General features: G+C 42.2%; 1 protein-coding gene across 14 annotated transcripts in view; it reads left to right on the top strand.

Moving 5' to 3' along the window:
- The window catches only part of USP54 (ubiquitin specific peptidase 54), a 270,753-nt gene that overhangs the window by 180,882 nt on the left and 68,480 nt on the right, over positions 1-21,391 (top strand). For 13 of the 14 annotated variants that reach the window (XM_077821027.1, XM_077821025.1, XM_077821030.1 and 10 more), the window contains 5 exons: positions 8,908-9,054; positions 10,878-11,027; positions 13,084-13,252; positions 16,992-17,162; positions 21,227-21,358. In XM_077821027.1, coding sequence (XP_077677153.1) covers positions 8,908-9,054; positions 10,878-11,027; positions 13,084-13,252; positions 16,992-17,162; positions 21,227-21,358 — 769 coding nt within the window. The remainder of the gene's footprint in view (positions 1-8,907; positions 9,055-10,877; positions 11,028-13,083; positions 13,253-16,991; positions 17,163-21,226; positions 21,359-21,391) is intronic. The other variant, XM_077821032.1, reaches the window with a different exon arrangement.

Raw genomic sequence — 21,391 nt, 5'->3', positions numbered from 1 at the left:
ATGTGCAGGTCATAGTGGATGGCTTTGCTGCAATGGGATTCCCTAACTGTGGTGGGGCCATAGACGGAACCCATATCCCTATCTTGGCACCGGAGCACCAAGCCGCCGAGTACATAAACTGCAAGGGGTACTTTTCGATAGTGCTGCAAGCTCTGGTGGATCACAAGGGACGTTTCACCAATATCAACGTGGGATAGCCGGGAAAGGTACATGACGCTCGCATTTTCAGGAACTCTGGTCTGTTTCAAAAGCTGCAGGAAGGGACTTTCTTCCCAGACCAGAAAATAACTGTTGGGGACGTTGAAATGCCTATAGTTATCCTTGGGGACCCAGCCTACCCCTTAATGCCATGGCTCATGAAGCCATACACAGGCAGCCTGGACAGTAGTCAGGAGCTGTTCAACTACAGGCTGAGCAAGTGCAGAATGGTGGTAGAATGTGCATTTGGATGTTTAAAGGTGCGCTGGCGCAGTTTACTGACTCGTTTAGACCTCAGCGAAACCAATATTCCCATTGTTATTACTGCTTGCTATGTGCTCCACAATATCTGTGAGAGTAAGGGGGAGACGTTTATGGCGGGGTGGGAGGTTGAGGCAAATCGCCTGGCTGCTGGTTACGCACAGCCAGACACCAGGGCGGTTAGAAGAGCACAGGACGGCGCGGTACGCATCAGAGAAGCTTTGAAAACCAGTTTCATGACTGGCCAGGCTACGGTGTGAAAGTTCTGTTTGTTTCTCCTTGATGAACCCCCCCTCCCCTTGTTTCACTCTACTTCCCTGTAAGCTAACCACCCACCCCTCCTCCCTTCAGTCACCGCTTGCAGAGGCAATAAAGTCATTGTTGCTTCACATTCATGCATTCTTTATTCATTCATCACACAAATAGGGGGATGACTACCAAGGTAGCCCAGGAGGGGTGGTGGAGGAGGGAAGGAAAATGCCACACAGCACTTTAAGCACAGCACTTTAAAAGTTTACAACTTTAAAATTTATTGAATGACAGCCTTCTTTTTTTTGGGCTTGCCTCAGCTCCTTCAGTTTCACGCGGCACTGGTTCGGGTCCCTGTTATGGCCTCTGTCCTTCATGACCTGGGAGATTTTGACAAAGGGTTTGGCATTTCGAAAACTGGAACGGAGTTCTGATAGCACGGATTCCTCTCCCCAAACAGCGATCAGATCCCGTACCTCCCGTTCGGTCCATGCTGGAGCTCTTTTGCGATTCTGGGACTCCATCATGGTCACCTGTGCTGATGAGCTCTGCATGGTCACCTGCAGCTTGCCACGCTGGAAATGAGATTTAAAAGTTCGCGGTTCTTTTCCTGCCTACCTGGCCAGTGCATCTGAGTTGAGAGTGCTGTCCAGAGCGGTCACAATGGAGCACTCTGGGATAGCTCCCGGAGGCCAATACCATCGAATTGTGTCCACAGTACCCAAATTCGAGCCGGCAAGGTTGATTTAAGCGCTAATCCACTTGTCAGGGGTGGAGTAAGGAAATCGATTTTAAGAGCCCTTTAAGTCGAAATAAAGGGCTTCATAGTGTGGATGGGTGCAGGTTTACATCGATTTAACGTTGCTAAATTCGACCTAAAGTCCTAGTGTAGACCAGGGCTAAGGCCATGATCCTGCAAAGTCTTTTGCATGTGCTTAACTTGAAGTACATACAGGGTCAGGACCTGAATTAGTAGCTAGGAGAAGGATGGGCAAACTTCTTGATGCATTTTGGTGACTATAAGCCATTGTTGTAAATTATTGCTGCTGTTAAAAATATAGCTTTGTGTACTCTTGGGATACGAATCTTGTCAGATCCTCAGTGGAGTTTAGTGGTGAACCTTTGTGAGGAGAAGGAGAAGAAACTGGCATTGATTGTAGCAGGAATTGTAACAACTGCACTAACCAAGGCTGTGTCAGCATTTCCATTTTAACCCTTTTATTTTCAGTTGCTTATAACTTTCCAAAACTTTCACCTTTCTGACTGAAATTTTCCATGCTTAGTTTCTGCCAAAGATGAATGTCTCCTTTTTGGAAAGTTAGAGTAAAAATGCTTCGGCAATTTGAGAATGAAAGTAGATGAATATATATTTTTCACATTTAAAAAATTGGCAAGCTTTTATCAGTTCAATCAAAATATGGAAAGTCATAATTTACTAAGAATATAGCCTTTGTGGAAGACAAGAGCCCTTTGATTTATCTGGTGTGAATTCTTTGGTTTGACTAAATCGTTTGCTGATCGCTTCCCCTTCTTCTGTTGTTATCCTCATCTTACTTTTTGGCTTGTTTATTTAACATTCTGGGGAACCATCCTGAGGTGGCTTAGTTAAAAGTAGCACCTCCTGTAATGCAAGAGATGAATCACTGTATCAGGACTCAGCATTCCTTCCTCTCTATCAGAAAGTTATGAATTTAGTTGTGCTCCTTCAGTATAGCTCAGTAGCACTTCAAACCAATGGGAGAAGAGAGGAAGATAATAGCAGGTAAGGCAATTCAGTTGCCCCGAGGGAGACCACACAAATTCCTGTAGTTAACGTCAGCCACCTGAATGACATTTGGAAAATAGAATATATGTGTCCTTCTCTCTCCCTAAGATGTAAATATCCCAGTGTTTGGAAAAAGGCTTCCCCCCCACCCCTTTGCTTTTGGCTGACTTATTACTAACCCCCAAAAAGATGACATGGAAATCTCAAGCTATGCTCTCTTGGGTTGTTTGGACTGAAAGATGCTGTAGTGAAGCTTGCAAAGAGACTCCTGATGATTTAATCTTATAAAGATTAAGCCACCTTTGTAAATTGCTGTTGAGAGGAAGAGGTCATAGAATCATAGAATATCAGGGTTGGAAGGGACCTCAGGAGGTCATCTAGTCCAACCCCCTGCTCAAAGCAGGACCAATCCTCAATTTTTGCCAGAGATCGCAAATGGCCCCCTCAAGGATTGAACTCACAACCCTGGGTTTAGCAGGCCAATGCTCAAACCACTGAGCTATCCCTCCCCCCATCCCCACTTTATCTTTCATTCCCTGGATAAAGTGTCAGGAGTGATTAGATTCAGTGGTGAAACAGGCCTCTTGGCGATGAGAAGCCTTTTATGAAAAGGGTTTTTTGTCCTGAGAATCTGTGCAAAGCAGCCTAAAGTGACCTGACATTAAGGGTGGTGAAGGTGATACAGTGACTCTGGCAAGGCTAAATAGAAAGCTTTTTAATTTTGTATCACTTGTTGGAATTGCAGTTCTCTTATTTTGGATGGGAAACTTTTTTCCAGGGTGTTGAAAATGCTCCTGATCGCAGCCCTTTTGTGTGTGTATGTGTGTGTGTGTGCTTGTATGTGTACGTGTACTTGCACAAAAAATTATTTTACTATTTATTTATTTATTTAGGAAGTATTAACAGGTTTACAAATCCTTGCCACATAAGTATCAGAAACAAAATGGTAATGATTACAACAGTGAGCTCATGTTTAAAGAGAACATTTATACAGGAAAATAGTCATCAAATCTCTGTTTAACAGGATGTTACCATATTACAGAGTGAGCATGGATTTTATTAGATTGAGTGAAATCTCTGATTACACATACTCAACACACCAGGTATCTCCATCAAATGTTAATATTTAAAAAATTGGACAGGTGTGCTATTTTTTTTGCAGGTGAATATACTTGTCTGAGTGCTGAATAAAAGGTAACCAAATATCTAAGTATCTATTTGTCCTCTGTTTTGCTGGGTACATAGTTGATGCATTATTTTTTCCTTAACAACCTCCCGTATTTTTTTTTAACTGTTCCTCTATGGTTGGACTATTTTTCTTTTTACATAGAGAAGCTATCAGTAGCTGAGCAGCTACTAGCTGATTAATTCTCTATTTCCTTTTGTATGCCCATTGCTACTAAGAAGCCCAAAGAGGATTACCAAAGGGCCATTTGATAATAAATATCCAACACATTGTGATATTTGGTTACAGATTGCATCCCAGTACTCCCTGATGACTGGACATAGCCACAATATGTGCATAAAATCTCCTCTTTCACAATTTCTCCAATATTTGTCCCTATTCAATCTCTCTCTGTTTTTTAAACTGTCTGGTGTGAGGAATTATTGGAACAGTATCTTAAATAAATTTTCTTGTTGAGTGATTGCATTTGTCCATTCTACTGCAGGTGTCTGTGCACTCCACTTCACAATTGGAAAGTTTTTACCCTTAGCAGGTTTCAGAGTAACAGCTGGGTAACCTATTTCCCCTTGTTTTTTCCAACCCCCCCCCCCCCGACGTTCTTGTTAAACCCTGGATTTGTGCTGGAAATGGTCCACCTTGATTATCATACACATTGTAAAGAGAGTGATCACTTTAGATAAGCTATTACCAACAGGAGAGTGGGTTTGTTGGGGGGGGGGAGAAAACCTGGATTTGTGCTGGAAATGGCCCAACTTGATTATCATACACATTGTAAGGAGAGTGATCACTTTAGATAAGCTATTACCAGCAGGAGAGTGGGGTGGGGGGAGAGAAAATCTTTTGTAGTGGTAAACACCCATTTTTTCATGCTTTGTGTGTATAAAAAGATCTTCTATACTTTCCACAGTATGCATCCGATGAAGTGAGCTGTAGCTCACGAAAGCTTATGCTCAAATAAATTGGTTAGTCTCTAAGGTGCCACAAGTACTCCTTTTCTTTTTACCCTTAGCAGTACCCATCAGGGCTGCTTCAGCATCCTCTGCTGTCTCACATACATCGTGCAGGCTTAAAGGTGTGAGCTGCCCCATACTCCCCTTTGTTCCTTCCTACCACCTGTGATGGCTGTTGGATCTCCCTATCCTTGCTAGTTGAAGTCTTTCTTAGTAACTGTATATAATACCATGTATAGTCAGTACAGTTAGTTGGCAAATATTAAAGAGTTTCTTTTGTTTTTGTTGTTTTGGTGGATTCCAGCACCCAGTTTGGGTACCAGCCTCAATACCAGAGGTATGCTGTGCTTTCCGGGTTGCAAGCTCTGCCACTCTTGCAGCAAGGCTATGCCAAATAGTGACCCTCACCCTAGCTGCCTTAAGTGCTTCGGGGAGGCTCATGTGAGCAATAAATATGGTATTTGTAAGGGCTTTAAGCCCTGTTTGAAAAAAGGCAGGGCAGCCAGATTGAAATATCTGCTCATGGAATTGGCGCTATGGCCTCCACCTGAGCCCTCTTCATTGATCTGGGTACTGAACACCTCAGAGTCTGTCAGCGCACCTCCAGCTCTTCTGGAATCAAGAGGCAGATCGGCGTGTCTTATACCGAAGAAGAGGCATCAGAAATTGGACTCAGTACTGGGGTTGTTGAGGGAATCAAAGAAGATGAACTCTGCTAAGGAGTCGAGAGGGCATTCAAAGAGGAAGCACTCCCCCGTGCATATCTCTAAATGGGAGTTTGTTGACTCCAGAGCCCAGTGGGGCCTTTAAAGACTGACTCCCAAAGCTCCTTCATTGGCATCTCCTCATGTCTTGGTACCGCATACTATCTTCCTGGTACTGTCTACTTCTGAGGCCTTTGATGCTGTGAGAGAGCTGTTGGAACCTCTTGGTGCCGATGTCACCAGTTGTTCAAGAGGCTTGCCCAGCACCAGTGCCCAGGATACTGCCTCCTATGCCTTCATCTCCACACCGACCAGCTCCACTGGATGCAGCCATCAGGGCACCATTGAGGCCAGCACTGTCTAGAGGAAAGCCACAGAAGATATCCCTGGTTCCATTAGAATCTGAGCTGCCTTCTCTGATATCGACTAGTATGGCACTGCCTTGGTCTCAAGGAGAAGCTTCGTCATCATCAGGCTTTGAAGTAGGTTCCTATGTGTCCCAATACAGCTGGTCCCTTCAGGAGGGATATGCCACCTGTCTGCCCTGGTTTCTGTCCCAGTTCCAGCAGGGACCCTGGTTTCTGTCCCAGTTTCAGGAGGGATCCTTGGTCTAAGCGTAGCTGGGTCCAGTGCCATACCAGTGGCCCTTCTGGAACCATGTCAGCTGGCTCCATCTTCTGAGTGTTGGAAGCATCATTGCCACAAGCATTGTAGCATTTGTACTGAGCCCGGCACTGAGCAGGATCCCTCTTGCAAGCAGCTAAAAGAGGACCAGAAGCTGACACAGTTGTGTCGGAGCCTATTTCTCCATCTCTCGATGATTTTAAGACTCATCAGCAGCTGTTGAGGAAGCTGACTATGGCACTTGATATCCACCCAGAGGAGGTCCGGGAAAAATCCCTCTAGCTGGTGGACGTTATAACATCTGAGGCCTCAGTTAGACTAGTGCTGCCAATGAATGAGGTTATCTTAGAGCCTATCAAGATCCTTTGTGACTTGCTTTTAACTTTACGTGCTTAAGAACATAATTTTCTGGTATAGATATATAACTCCTTGCATGGTACAGGTACATACATTTCACAGTGATATTGATGATCAGTGTGTCACTGGCTTTCATTTGAAATCTCACATTATGGTCTTTGGTGAACCAGAATATACACACCAGAACCAGAAGATTTCTGGAGCCCCGCTAAGTTGGTACTAAGAGTTCTTAGGTCGCACCAGTGTTTGTTTAGGTTAGAGTGCCCTCCAGTCCACTGCTGCCTTGAATATTTGGAACATCTAGTCCAGAGGTTCTGCAACTGTGGTCCATGGACCGCCAGTGGTCTGTGAGCTCCATTCAGGTGGTCCTTGGATAGTTCCCTCTAATGTGTACGCCTGTGCGGCCGCACATGAGCAAATGAAGGACACAGACGTGGCTCCACTAATTAGGTGCCTGGACCGTGGAGAAGACGCACATGTAAGGTGATCTGGTGGCCTTGGCAAGAATAGGGTGTAGGTGGGAGGGGGTAGTGGGGTGAGATGGGGGGAATTTGGGACGTACAGGGCTGCGGCGGCCAGAGAAAGAGGTGACTTTCCCCAGCTCCAGGGCTGCAGCTGCCAGAGAGAGATGGCCCTCCTTCCCAGCCCCAGCTCGGGGGCTGCTGCGATGTGGGAGAGAGGGAGAGACCCCTCTCCTTCCCAGCCCCAGTTTGGGGGCTGCCGCAACGGGGGAGAATGGGCACATCCATCACATTAGAAAGGTAAAACTACTGATATGAAAATATGAGTTGTATGCTTTTATTTGTAGAACAAAAAAAGTTAATTATTAAGGTTTTTTTATATCGCACTTTTATCCAAAACGCTTTACAATAGTTAGCTAATGGTACAAACAACATTTGGAAAGATCGTTAAGTAGTCCTCTAAGACCCTCAGCAATTTTCAAGTGGTCCACAGAAAAAGAAAGTTTGAGAACTGCTGATTAATAGGACCGTACCAAGTATCTGCACTCACACTTGCTCTTTATTTACTCCGTGTACATTCCGATAACATCGTCTGTTTTCCTGCTAGGGTGTTATGGATGATCACAGAAAGATTTTGAAACCAGAAAGATATCTTTGGCAAAATAACAGGTTTCAGAGTAACAGCCGTGTTAATCTGTATTCACATTTTCCACAGTATGCATCCGATGAAGTGAGCTGTAGCTCACGAAAGCTTATGCTCAAATAAATTGGTTAGTCTCTAAGGTGCCACAAGTACTCCTTTTCTTTTTGGCAAAATATTAATTTTGACTGTGGCAGTTCTTCCTAACCAAGAAATTGCATACATCTGTCAGCATCCCAGATCTTTTTTCACATGCTAAAGTAATAGTTTAACATTTAAACTGTAGAGCTCTTCTGGGTTGTTTGAGATTTGAATTCCCAGGTATTTATAGAATTTGTTGCCCATTCATATCCAAATGCTTTATAGAGGATTGACTTTTTAGAATCTGGCAAATTTGTAGCTAGCTTTTCAGATTTGGCATAATTTACTTTAAATCCAGATGCTTTCCCAAGTCATACATTTATATAGAAACTAATTTTAGGGAAATACAGTAATTTTGTTTATACAAAAATTTTATATCTGCATATAAAGATATTTTCTGATGTGTTCCTGCAAGTTTTGTTCCTGTGATAGGTAGGTTCATTGTTCCTGTATCTCCTGGGCAAAAGGTTTCATGATCTCTGCAAAAAATAAAAATAACAATGGAGATCCCTGCGTAGTCCCTCTATGTAATTCAAACATGGTAAATTTAACCACATTAATTCTCCCAGCTCCTTTTGGGCTCAGGTTAAGAACAGTTATCCATTTAAGCAACTGAGGGCCAATGTCAATATTGGACAGGACTTGAAACAGAAAGTTCCCCTCTGTTCCATAAAAGGCTTTCTCTGCATCAAGTGATAAGAAAATAAATGAATCCTTTTTTATCTGGCATTATGGATGATTCCAAGTACTTGCTGAATATTTTCTGATATGTGTCTAACCTTAATTAATCCATCAGCCATGGTGTGCTGAGAGAATGTGATTGGCTATACACCAATTCCATAGCTTTATTTGATCTGGATTTGTATAAACTGAGAGCATGGAGTGCAGTCAGGTAGATGGTATTTCTGCTAAAATCTTTGTCACGATTCAATAGTGCGAAACATACTTTTTAACCACAGGTGCAGATGAAAAGAAAATAGAGAATGATACCAATAATGCGTGGAAAAGTGAGCCATCCTTTCAATTTCCACTGGAGTCTTGAGCACCCTCCATTTTCACCCATTCTCCCTATTTTACATGCCTCCCTTGGGGCAATTATATCTTCTAAGCATTATCCTTCATCTGAGGAAGAATTGACTGTATTCACATGTGAATACCAGGCAGAATTTGGCATAAGTCCTCACATAGTTTGCTCTTCTCTCCCCCATCTTCATATGTTGAGCATGTAGAATCTGCTGCACTCCAGTCACCTTCTATATTGAAGCAAGAGGCAAGACCCTGCAGTGGTAATACAGTAAACTGCAAAGTTGTTTATTCCATTCAGTTTTATAGTTATAAAAAATGTCTGTGCGGATTTTTGTTTTGTTTCAGAGTAACTGTGGGGAAAAGATCCGTATACGTCGTGTGCTCATGAACTCTCCCCAGATCATCACCATTGGGCTGGTGTGGGATTCAGACCACTCAGATCTAGCTGAGGATGTCATTCACAGCCTGGGCACCTGCCTCAAACTTGGAGATGTGAGTCTACTGCACATTTGACAATCTCTCAAAATCCCCTTTTCCCAAAATATGTCTGTGCTGTTCACTTGTATGCATTCAGGATGCAGGTTCACCTCTGATTCTGGGATCATGGGAGCATAAACATGGCATGCAGCCACCTTTGCCTCTGACCATCCCAATCCTGCATTGAGAGGAGCTTGGCTCAACCCAAGGATCGGGCCCTCTGTGAATGCTCCACCAAGCCTGTGAAAAACTGTTGGCATCGGATCAACTATTTGTCTCCTTGCTCTTCCTTACTCCCATAGTTTAGGTAACTCCCCTTTGTGAGTGCTCTGCTCTTTGAACAAGATCTGCTACGTTACTGAGGGGAATAGAGAAGAGGAAGGAAATGGTCCCACTTCTCTGATTGGTGGTGTCTCGTTTACCTAATCATTTTACTTCCCTGGCCCTAGTGAGTAGTTGCAACTGTTGGAAACAGATTTAAAAGAACACGGACAAGCACACTTGTACAGAATTTTTAATTGTATATTCTTAGTTATTAATCAATTGCATATTTTAAAATGTTAATTCTAATAATTTTATATTCTTAATGTCACTTTAGGTGCTTGAAAATTGGAAGTGGCCCCAAAGTGCCAATTTTAGATCTGAATCCAAATGTTTCCCATTTTCAGGGGGATTTTCGTTTGTGCCAATTTCTTTTGAAAGTAGATGTCTATTTCCCTACCAATATTTGTGTTTTTTTTCCATTTGAACAATAGTTATTCCTGTCTGTGTTTGTAATGGAGCCAAAGTGTGTTATGTTTTTTTAAAAACTTGTTCCTAAGTAACCCCATCCAAGGATTTGGTCACAGCTATCTTATTTTAGAGATAACACAAGAGACTGGGAGATACTGGCTCATGTAGTATTTTAACTTTCTCAGTGACTGAATATGGTTATATTATATTGTAATTAGACTCTGGAGGTCAGCTCCTCTGAGACTTTAGTACTTTTAAAATAACTTAAATTTGGGGTCTAAACTGTTGGTGTGCCACATAATAGGAATTATCACTAGTTACTCACTTAACACTGAGAAACTAATTGAACTGTTTGGCATGAAACTGCACTAAGTTGCAGATGCATCACTTGAGAACAGAATTTGACCCTTAAAATGTAAAGTAGTAATGCATAGAAAAGTGACTCCAAAAGAGCTTTTTTGTGTGTCAGTGATTTCTAAATGAAATCTGGTCAATTTTAAAAGTCAACACAAATCAGCTTGGGATCTGAAAGCCAACACCTCCACCACTGATAGACTCTGGAGGCCTACTACTGCCCTCAGTTACACCTCTGCAAGGCCACTGACTTTAGTTTGTCCTTGCTAGAGCCAGAACAGACTTCAGCTCCTCCTTCCATACCAGAACAGTGTTAGCTGTGGAGTGCAAAGAGAGAGGTAAAGAGTAGCTTTTTAAAAGTCACTCAGTAAAGCCACAAGATGTAACAGAAAACATACAGGGAGTAGGCTTCTTGTTGAGAAAGAGAGTGCCATTTTTATTAATTTTCAGAACAGAAATACACTTTAAAGTCTAGCAGGGAATTACATCATTGATATAAATGCCTTCTTTACAAGGCAGTTGTGGGCTGTCAGGAAACCTGGATTCGTTTCCACCTCTGCCAATGACTTGTATGACCATGGACCAATCACTTAACCATTCTGTGCCTTAGTTTCTCCATCTGAAAAAATGGCATATAACACTTAATGCAGCTCTGTAGAGCATTTTTAGCTCTTCAAATGAAACACAGTATTTTAATGCACAGAATTTTATTATATAATTTTTTCTTCTCTCCTTTTCCTCACCCCTTGAAGCTCTTTTTCAGAGTAACTGATGACAGAGCAAAACAGTCAGAGCTGTATTTGGTGGGAATGATCTGTTACTACGGAAAACATTACTCCACCTTCTTCTTCCAAACGAAGATCCGCAAGTGGATGTACTTTGATGATGCCCATGTCAAAGAGGTAAGGAAATAGGAGATTATTTTTGTAAATGGTAAGAACTGTTTGAGTATTGGTGAGGGTGTAGATCCATACTGCTTTCCAAAGATTTCCAGAAACTGTGTGTGTGTTCTCACACCTGAGGTCCTACTTAACTCCTACTTAACTCCTAAAGATTTCTCTGAATGAACTAATGCTTTCTGTAAGTCCGATGGAGGAGATGCTTTCTCCAGAAGACATGATTTTGCAACAGAGGATAACCTACTTAAAATGGGAGAATCGTAAAGAAATAAAAATAAGGCCTAAGAGAGGAGAGAGGGTGAAGAGTCTGAGGGACCTGGAAGGGGAAAGGGAAGAAGAGAAAAATGAGTGTTCAGGATCCTATTTCTTCTCCGTTCAAAGATGCCTTCTAGTTATATGATGGGAGGGTCCCCTTATCTACATTATTTCTGATCTTCATGGTGTCACCTCAGACTGTTTTTTTTTAATTCCCATTGACCTTTCTTTGATTTCTTGGTGCCTGCACTGCTGATGGCAAATGTTGAAACAGCTGTGGACTTCTGTACAGCAGAGACCTGCATGGCAACCAGTACCAGGTAAACTGACAACTGTTCAGTGGTACCACAAGGCCCAGAGGCCTTCTCTTTGGTTCTGTTTAATTGCCTGCCAGTCTTGCCTTTATGCTGTTGGTTGGAATCCTACAATTCACTTATGCCGTTGGATGTATTTCTCACCGCCCGCCAGACAAATGGTGTTGCCATTGAGTCCCTTCTCCTAAGGTTCACAGTTGAAATATCTGGATGCCACTCCCCTCTAGTAGTTGTTTCCTACGGCGCATTCTTCCCTCTCTTACCAGTGCCTTTTTTCTTTCTGCACCTAGGGTGAAATGCTTGGCACCAAAGCCATCAGCACTGGGATCTTGGCACATGATTACTACATCTCATTATTTTGTTGGGCTTCATCTCATGCCCCTCCCCTTCTATTTCCCCTTGTCACAAAGGCACAAAAGTAACAAAGGAGAGCTTTCTTCCATAATCTCACCAAGCACAGTCTCTAAGGGAGAGCTATAAGCCTTCCACTTGTTCTTGGTCATGTTCCTCTGCAGTAAAACCTTGCTAAGGATAATACGGTGCTGCAACAGAATATCTGTGTAAGGAGCAGACCTGTTGGAGTAGGTGTTCTGTGCATCTCTGGAAACTTGTACTAAAACACAGAGAAGTGTTTTCAAATGAATACTGGCTGCAAGAATTAAAGTTCAGCTCACCAAAACAGAAAATACAGTCATGCTGACCTTTCAGAAGAAGAAATGATTATACAGCAAAGTGTTTAACCTCTTGCATGCTGGATGAGTCTCCACCGAATGTTAGCTGTGATCTTAATTAATCCCAGTGCTGGAAATCTGTGGTTTGCGTGTTTTATTTTTTTTATTTAATGCATCTTGTAAATTATGATAGATTAATTGATAATCATTGGTACCAAAGCTATAACATTAAAAATGTGCCCTGATTTTGGTCAGTGAAGTGTTGGGAAATTTCATGTGGTTAAAAAGTTTTTCTTAGCATGACTAAACTCTGAATGGGAAAGAATATTCGTTTAAGCCTATATTCTAGCAAACATTAATTTTGTTTGACTATAAAAAGGTAAATATCTTGATTATCAAAACAAGGCATAAACTGTTTCCGGTCTCTGCTGACACTGGGCTCCCGTCCAACTGGTATCACAAATTATGACAGCAGTATGATGGCTGTCAGAAGAAGGCACGGAAATGTCAATTTTAATTAACATCTTTACTTTCAGTAACATTTCAGAGTTTGTAACAAGCATGAAATGCTTCCGCATGTGAATGTAGAGTGGGACTCTGGGTAGAATTAGTGCAGCTTTATTGTGATCACTTATCACTTGTCCCTTGTCACTTTGGGCATCAAGAATCTTTGGGGAGGGCGGGAAGGTGCGCAGGGAGTGTTACTTGATTGTACAGTGCAGCATATGAAGAGGTTAAGAACCAGTCTCCTGGTTTGCCTGAGAGAAGTAAAAAGAAAAGCTAAGGCGTGTTCTTGTTCTTGTTGTTTTTTTAACTCAGATTGGTCCAAAATGGAAAGATGTTGTGACCAAGTGCATCAAGGGTCATTATCAGCCTTTGCTGCTGCTTTATGCAGATCCGAGAGGAACTCCAGTGTCGATTCAAGACTTGCCCTCTCAGGTGGATTTACAGCAGTATAGCAGGACTTGCTATGATAGCGAGGACTCAGGTAAACAATCTGAACTGTACATGCTTTATGCCCATCTCCATTGCAGCTGAACTGTTAGAAAAATTTTTCTTCATTTTGGGTGCTGTTTTGCTAGCCAGGTCTCTGTCACTGATCAAAGTTGACCTGGAGTCCTGAGAAGGATCCTCAGTATTTTAACTCTTAAACCTTCCCTTCCAAACTACAGCTTCATAAATTACAAGTACATTCTCCTGCCTGAAGGACTTGCTTTCAGGGCTTCTCTTTAAGACCAGATGTCAGCTGGGGAAGGTTTCCGTTAAATAATGCAAGGAGCCATCCTCTTTTACTCCATCCAGGGCAGAATTCACTGTCTTTGGAGCATTCCCAGATTGTGACAGCCAGAATTTCAAGAGACAGTATGCTATTGCCAAACTAGAGGATGAGCCTGTAATTTTACTCTTTAAATGTATAAAGACAGTCCTCTATCCAAATGATTACAAAAAACCTACCTAATCATAAAACATTCAAGGTTTCTATCATTTTAAATATGTCTGGAAATTTGTCTTTTCTAAGTATATCTAGGAGAAAATACTGACACAAGAATATGGACACAGTATCAGATTTATCTAGTGATTGAATTCATAAAATTATCCTTAGTTTTTAACAGGAAAGAAACAGGAGCAGAGATGCACAAAACATAAGAGAAGGTGATCAATGCTTTTGACACAACATACAGAATGCATAAAGAGAGTGACTTCCAACATGAATCTCTTGGGGTTTAAATGAGGCATCCAACACAATACTGTCTCTTAAATATCCTTTATTATCCAGCAATATGGTACTGATATGATACACTAATGGATTAGGGAGAGAAAACACAGCACTGTCAGTGGTGTTCCATTGGATTGGAAGGATGTGGTCAAGTAAGATGCCTTCAGAGATGAGTTCTGAGTCTGCTCAATGTTTGAAATAATGATCACGAAGAGAAGGCTAATTTCTTAATTATGTGGATAAAGTAGGACACTGAACAGACTGAAATGAGATGAGGCTTTCTGTAAAGAAGAGGGAGTATAGACATTTTGAGAGGCACATTTTAAAAGCAATCAAGAAGAGAGATTGCGGTGGTGGATATAAACTGTACATGAGCTTACACTGTGGTAGTATTGCAAGGAAGGCTGATTCTATTCTTGGATATTTACAGAGAAGCTAACCTGCATTTGGGAGGGCTTCATAGGTTGCCAAGAACAGCAGTCTGAGAGCAGTACCAGAAAAACATCACCTTCCTCCCAGGAATTCAACCCATTCACATGATTAGGGCCTGTCTACACAACAATTAGACCACAGCAAGCTGGGTGTGAATCTACCCTGCAGTAGCCTGTTGCAGTGTAACTGTCCATGGGCATCCTGCTGAAGACGTAGAGAGCATCTGGGGCCTCTACTAACAGATTGTCATTACATCATATAATGAGGGGAACGCACCCTAAAACGAGCAACATTCTAGTCAGTAGTAATAAAAGCATCACTCAACAATAGATTTTGTACACAACCACTTAGGGCATGTTTTCACTAGCAAAGTTAGTAAAGCAGCAGTGCTTTAATGTGGCTGTGTAGTCGCGGCATCAGCAGTGGGAGAGAGCTCTCCCAGTGCTATATAAAAACCACCTCTACAGGGGGAATAGGTACCAGCACTGGTGCACTGTCTACACTAGCACTTTACAGCGCTGAAACTTGCAGCGCTCGGGGGTGTGCTTTTTCACACCCCTGAGCGAGAAAGTTGCAGTGCTGTAAAGTGCCAGTGTGGACGAGCCCTCAGTGTCTTGTCTCCAATTTTTAAGCAAGCTAATTGAGCACCTTGCAAAAAAGAGTCTCCAATGCCACCTGTTAGGTGCTAGTATCTTTGGCAAGTTTCAGGCCGAGACATGCTACGAAGACTGTTCTTATTGTTCTGGTTGACCTCCAAGGGAAGTACATCCATACTCATTCTGTTGGATCTCTCTTCAGCATCTGATCTTATTGTATCCTGACCTGCTTCCAAGAAGCTTCAGAGCTGAATAGAAACATCCTAAAATGGTTCAGGTGTTTTCTTTCAAACTAAACGCAGAAGGTCATTACGAGCAACCTGTTCTTCCATTTCCAAAATCCTCGCTGCTGAGTCCCACAAGGCTTGGTCCTCTCCCTCACATTATTCAATATCTATATGAAGCTGTTGAGAGGGCTGGTGAGACAATACGGGTTGAGGTGCCAGCAGAATTTGGACGACATCGAGCTCTGCAACTCCTTTATGTCAAATATCAACAGTATATCTCCCAGCTTTATCAATGCCTAGCTGAAATAAGCACGAAGCGCACTGGCTAAAGCTGAACCCAGACAAACTGATATGGTGCTAGGAGAAAGAGAGGAATGCTTCAAAGAACTTGTCTCCTCTACAACATCAGTTAAAAATGGGTTTTTTCTTCCCTCTGATTAAATCAATCTGCCCATCTGTGACTGGCCATAAGATTGCACCCTATCCTTCAGGCTAATCATTGTATTTCATCATATCTAGGATTGAAGCCAGGCTCTTTGGAGAAAGCTTGAGGTGGTACAAAATGTTACAAATCTCTCTGTGCATAGTCAGAAAGCTCATTATGAATACCTCCCTGTGATACTTTGCTCTCTGTTTAATACAGAGTCCTTTTCAAGTTCCATGCCCTGATACTCAAAGCATTCCATGGGATTGGTCTCTAACTAACCAAGATTTCCTTTCCTTTCATGACCATGATCTCCCACCACATTGCAGAGGAATAATGACACTTTTAACCAGTAGGGGGAGGCTTGAGGGTCCAGAAGATAACTTTCACAGAAATTTTACATAGACTATTGGATTTGCTCCCAGAAGAAATCAAAATGGCCATGGAACTACTTGTTTACAAAACTAAATAGAGAGCTCACGTGATTAGTTTTTCTTTTCTTTAATTTTAATGTGCGCATGCTTGTGTGGGTGGGTATGTTGTACATACACAACACCCTGTAAACTATCCAAAGTATTTTTCCTGCAGGCTGAGAAAAAAGGACAGAAAGAGTAATCTGTCTATATATTTTAAAGGGCTAAGGGACACGAGAAAGGCCATACTCTATCAAACTTGTGGTCCATCTAGTGCAGGAACCTGTCTCCAACAGCAGCCAGCACCCAGTGCTTAAGAGGAAAGGTGCAAGATACCTTGCATTAGGCAGATGTGTCCTATTCCCTAATAGATTGGTTTAAACCCTGAAGCATGAAATTTAATATCTCTTTTAGAAAGTTCTTAGCATTAACTATTATAATTCTGGATATTCTTGTTATCCATATAAATCTTCAATTCTCTTAGAATCTTACTTAGTTTTGGCCTCAGTGCAGTCCTGTGGCAATTAGTTCCACAGTTCAATTATGCTAATAGACTTTTTGGTTAATAAAGAACAAAATCATCTTGAAATTAACTAATTTGTTGACAGTTCATGTGGAGATTGGTAAAGTTTTCATCATAGTCATATTTATGTAAAAGTATATTTGGAAAGTATATTTTTGACCTCTCCCGAAGATGAAAAGGGGTTAGACTAGATGACATGAGTCTTCACCCAGTCAATTCCACCATCTTTGAACCTGTGAATATTGTGTAGGTGATTCTGCATATCTCTTTGTTCCTAAACCTGTTTCTTTGCTTCTGTTTAGTTTCCTCCATTCTGTTTCTGTTTTCTGTCATAATCTCTCCTGATCTGTATATCCCAAATAGAGGCTGACATTTGCCATTACTTCCGTCATTAGGGAGGGAGCCTTCCATCTCGAGTGACACCAGGACAGACTCCTCTACAGAGAGCTATCCCTATAAACACTTACACCATGAGTCTGTGGTCAGTCACTTCTCTTCTGACTCGCAGGGGACAGTCATCTACAATGTGGAGAATGACACAGCTTCGCAAACCAGCAGGGACACAGGTAGCAGACACCTTTGTTCTCATGTAGCCATTGTGAATCTGGAGATTACAGTAGAGCTCAGTTAAACAATATCTGTTTAAATACAGCCCAGGGCATATTGGCATGGGGTGCTCTTTGAAGTGCTGGCATCTGGTGAATGATGGCCCTCAATCTATAGCATGATGCAGCTGTACAAAGCACTATTTCAAAACGTTGTCAGTGGTGGCATGTGCAAGTCCCTGCATTCAAGTAGCTGAGGCTATATGGGAAGGGAGCCCACACTACCGGGACCTGTATGTGGTCATCGGGGAGTTTCTGCTTAAAGCAGACAGCAGTGAGGATGAGTATCCATCTGCACTGTGGGAGGACAGAGGTCAGAGGATAGCTGTCTGCCTGTACTGTGAAGGCAAGTTGGTGGGGATCTGGAGTTGGAGGAGAATCTGTTCTACGGAGGAAGCTGGGTGAGGGGTCTGGTGGGAGAATCTAATAGATAGGGTGGAGGTCTCAAGGTGTAGAGCTACCCTGTCAGCTGTGGCCTGTGCTTGTCACAAAGCATCCAGCCTGTGACCTGGCCAGTCTGTTCCTGAATGCAGCACAGAGCTTTGACATTAATTTCTAATAAAGGACTACACTAGTTAAAAGAGCGGAACTTTCCATATAGCCAAAGGTTGACCTGTTAATAGTATATCTGTAAATGGAACTAATTTTGTGTGCACCAAACCCAATAGGTTTCACAAAGAGGGCATACCTGTTAAATGAACAGTTCCTTATTGTACCAAAATTTCTCCAAGCAGCACATTTTGGTGCTATTTCACTCAGCAAGTTCTTGCCCTCCTGTTTGTAACAGCATACATGTATCCATCTGTGGTTCAAATCTTTACTTACAGTTCAGACCAGACTGGGGGAAGGTATTTCTCACAATGAAGAACTGGACTTTGTGAAAGAGTAGGTTTCAAACAGGGGTTCTTCGGTGCTCTTTGATTCCTTTCTATGCATTCAGTAACTGGCACTCCAAGCCTTTGGCTCTGGATGTTTGATATATTTTGCATTTCCAGGTTAAATGTTTGGCAGCTAAGGCTTCCACAGTAGTCCTAGATGAGAGAGAAACAGATAGAAGGGGAAATGTAGGGCAAAATTTGATGATGATGAAAAACCAGAACTTATATTGATCTTCAGAGCAACAAAAAGCCTAGTTAACCTAAGATGCTGGGATATTATTTATATCCCAAAATGACACAGACGTAATTAGAGAGGCTCCTGCCCTGCAACAGTTACAGTCGAAGTAGACAGAAGAGGTGAGGGGTGGGAGAGGGAATGAAAATACACGAACAGATAAAATTCAACGTTTATATTGATTTCATGATTTGTGTTGTGACTTTCTCCTTTTATTTCTTCTCATGCTAACTTTATCCCATGTTTTTCCTCCAGCTCTTACCCCTCACTTACTGCCTAATTCAAACCTGCCTCCTCTCTCCTGATCTAGTCTTCAGCTATATTCAGTCCCTGACTATTAGCTAATCCCTACTTGGTCATCCCCCTTTGTCTTCTCCGTCCTCCCTCCCTCCCTACTCAAGTCTTCCCCCAAAAAAGTTAATCTCCCAGCCTCACGCAACAGCTCAGCCATCAAATGCTGACTCCTGGGGCTGTAAAGGAGCCATCCCATCGCTCCTGTCAACTGCGACTGCTATTGAATCAGTCTGGGAGAAAGCTGGATTCTTCATTAATGGCCACTTCCCCCACTTCTCCACCCCAGAATTCTGTGGACCCCATCCCACATCGCCCTCCTGGGACGGAAGACAATTGGGGCCATGTGCCCTCAAACACCTGGGTACGTCAGGATGGGTATGGGTGGGGCTCACTGAGTGGTTGAGCTAGCCCTCTGCCACTTCTGGCAGCCAATGCTGTCGAGCTAAATAATGCGTGAATTCTAACTCCTCTACTCAAACTCCTAAGATCACATTGGGATCTGTCTCAAGTGATTTGGTTTCATTCCCTTCTCTAACCCCATGCTCCCAGCCTTTGTGGCTATAAAGATAATTTTCATGGACATGACTGCCTATTAATCCATATGATTGCTTGAATGTGAGGCATCTAGTATGTAAAAATACACTTCAAGGGGCAGATTTTGCATGTGTTTGTTGAGAAATGTTGTTTTGCTTAGGAGAAATCCTGTTTTGTTAATTTAGTGAATTCAGCAAAATTAATGAAAGGTGCTAGACTGACAGCTCTGGAGATTGAAATTCAGAGCCCAGCTACAGCGTGCGTGCAGATACTGCAAACTTTCTCCATGCTGCCTCACTAGTGGACTTTGTCCCTGGTCTGGAAGGACCATGGTTAGGACAACAAGGTAATTCAGGCTCCATGCTCATTTAGTACTTGGCGCCTCTGCTGAGACTGTGGTACATACTGTCCATACTGTGATCTTGTCCAAAGTATGAATGGAAATATAGGAGAGTATTGTTAAAGCTGTCAACCTCCCAATCCACTAATTGTGCTAATTGTGCATTTTAGGACTTGATAATATTAAATATTCTCGCCATGTCTAAGAGACCCAACTCTAGCAGCAGTGGTACTCTTTAAATAGCTGCTGTGACAACACTGGAAATGCCCTAACCTACCATTGCTATCAGAATGGAAGAAGTTTTTTTTAAAGCTAGCTAAAGGAATTGTGCACTCTGAATGCAATATGGCCTTCTTTTATCACCATGGTAACTGCTACAAGATATCTTCAGTCTTTACAGACTGACAGAATACCATTATGTGCCTGCTGTCATCCAAAGCTCATGTTGTGAAAGAGTGAGTTCCCCCAAACCCACTTCATGACATCTTTCCTGCTCAGGCACCTAATTTACCTACCACTCCCCCCAATCTTCCCTCCGGATGCCTCTCTTGTTCTTTCCTTATTTTCCCCACTTCCATATATATTGCCTCTTTCTAAAGAGTACCGATTACAAAATCACTCTCTTCCTTGGCTTCACAGACAAATTGAAACACAGGATGTCTCAATCTCATTAGCCTCTGTTTGAGTGGGTTGCCCTTGCATGCACACTGTCACATCTTTATTTGTTGATGTAGCACCTCTACCTAAAAAGCAAATTCTCCTTTTGCTTTAATATGTTTTTTGAATTTTGATATTATTTATTTTAAAAGATGAATTCAAAAAGCTAATTGTAATGGCAAGATCTGCGACATGGGTTCTCTGGAGAGGAATTGGATTGGGACCATCAGCTCCTCCCACAAAGGCCATTGAACAGTTGTCAGGGAATTGGAATTTTCATTCACTACACCTATGCCAGATTGAAGTTGATGGTGGAAAGGCTGGATCTCCTTCCCAAACTCCATCTTTGTCCTGCCCCTCTGCTTGGGAGCAGTCCTGATTTGGAATGGGACTGCTCATGTGAGTAAAGTCACACACATGCATGTGTTTGCAGATTTGGGGTCTTAGACTTGTAGGAACCACAAAGCTCAGTGCTTACACACTTGTAACCATTATTGGTAATCTCACTTCAAGGGATTTCGAACTTAATTTAAAAAATTATTGTGGTCATTAGTTTGGTAGTAAATTGGTCTGAGGATGAGGCACTCTTACCAAAGGGCAAATCCTTACAGGGAAAATCTGTGCTAAATTGTGAACAAATATTTTCTAACTCAGTTGATGCAAAGAAAAGATTTGTGTGTAGTGAGCAAAAGAGAATTTGTGAGGAGAATAAAATCAAACTAGCCATGTTTGTTTAAGAGCTGTGTGTGTTTGAGTACGAGAGCTGCTGGAGTGTTGGTATTGCAAGATAATGGTGTCCCTGGAGCATTATGAGGCAAGGCACAACCAACTGCTTCCCATCTCTGTGGATGAGCTATCTCATTTAACACAGTCCCTGGAGTTGCTTTGTGGCTCTTTTATGACTATTTTTATAAACTTTTAGATACAAATTATTTAAAGCAAATGACTTTGCTTACTAGAAGCTGCCAGTTAGCACTGGAATGTCTGTGCAGTTCAGGAAGAGTGAGAAGGGCCTACTATTCTTAGATTGTTGAACAACCAATCCAAAGACTCTTGCCATCTAAACTGTGTTCTCTTATTCTTTCAGGACACTTGACTGACAGTGAATGTAATCAGAGGCATATTTCCAAAAAGAGCTCACTGACTGACCGCAAGAGGAGTTCTAGCCGGTCTCGGCGAAAAGGGGATGAGATACAGTCATCAGGATACCATAGTGAAGGCAAGAGGCATTGTTTTAATTTCTTCATCACTC

The sequence above is a fragment of the Eretmochelys imbricata genome, chromosome 7 (assembly GCF_965152235.1).
Source record: "Eretmochelys imbricata isolate rEreImb1 chromosome 7, rEreImb1.hap1, whole genome shotgun sequence".
NCBI classification, from domain to species: Eukaryota; Metazoa; Chordata; order Testudines; family Cheloniidae; genus Eretmochelys; species Eretmochelys imbricata.
The sequence above is the reverse complement of the archived record's forward strand: the minus strand, read 5'-3'. Positions and strand labels throughout refer to the sequence as shown.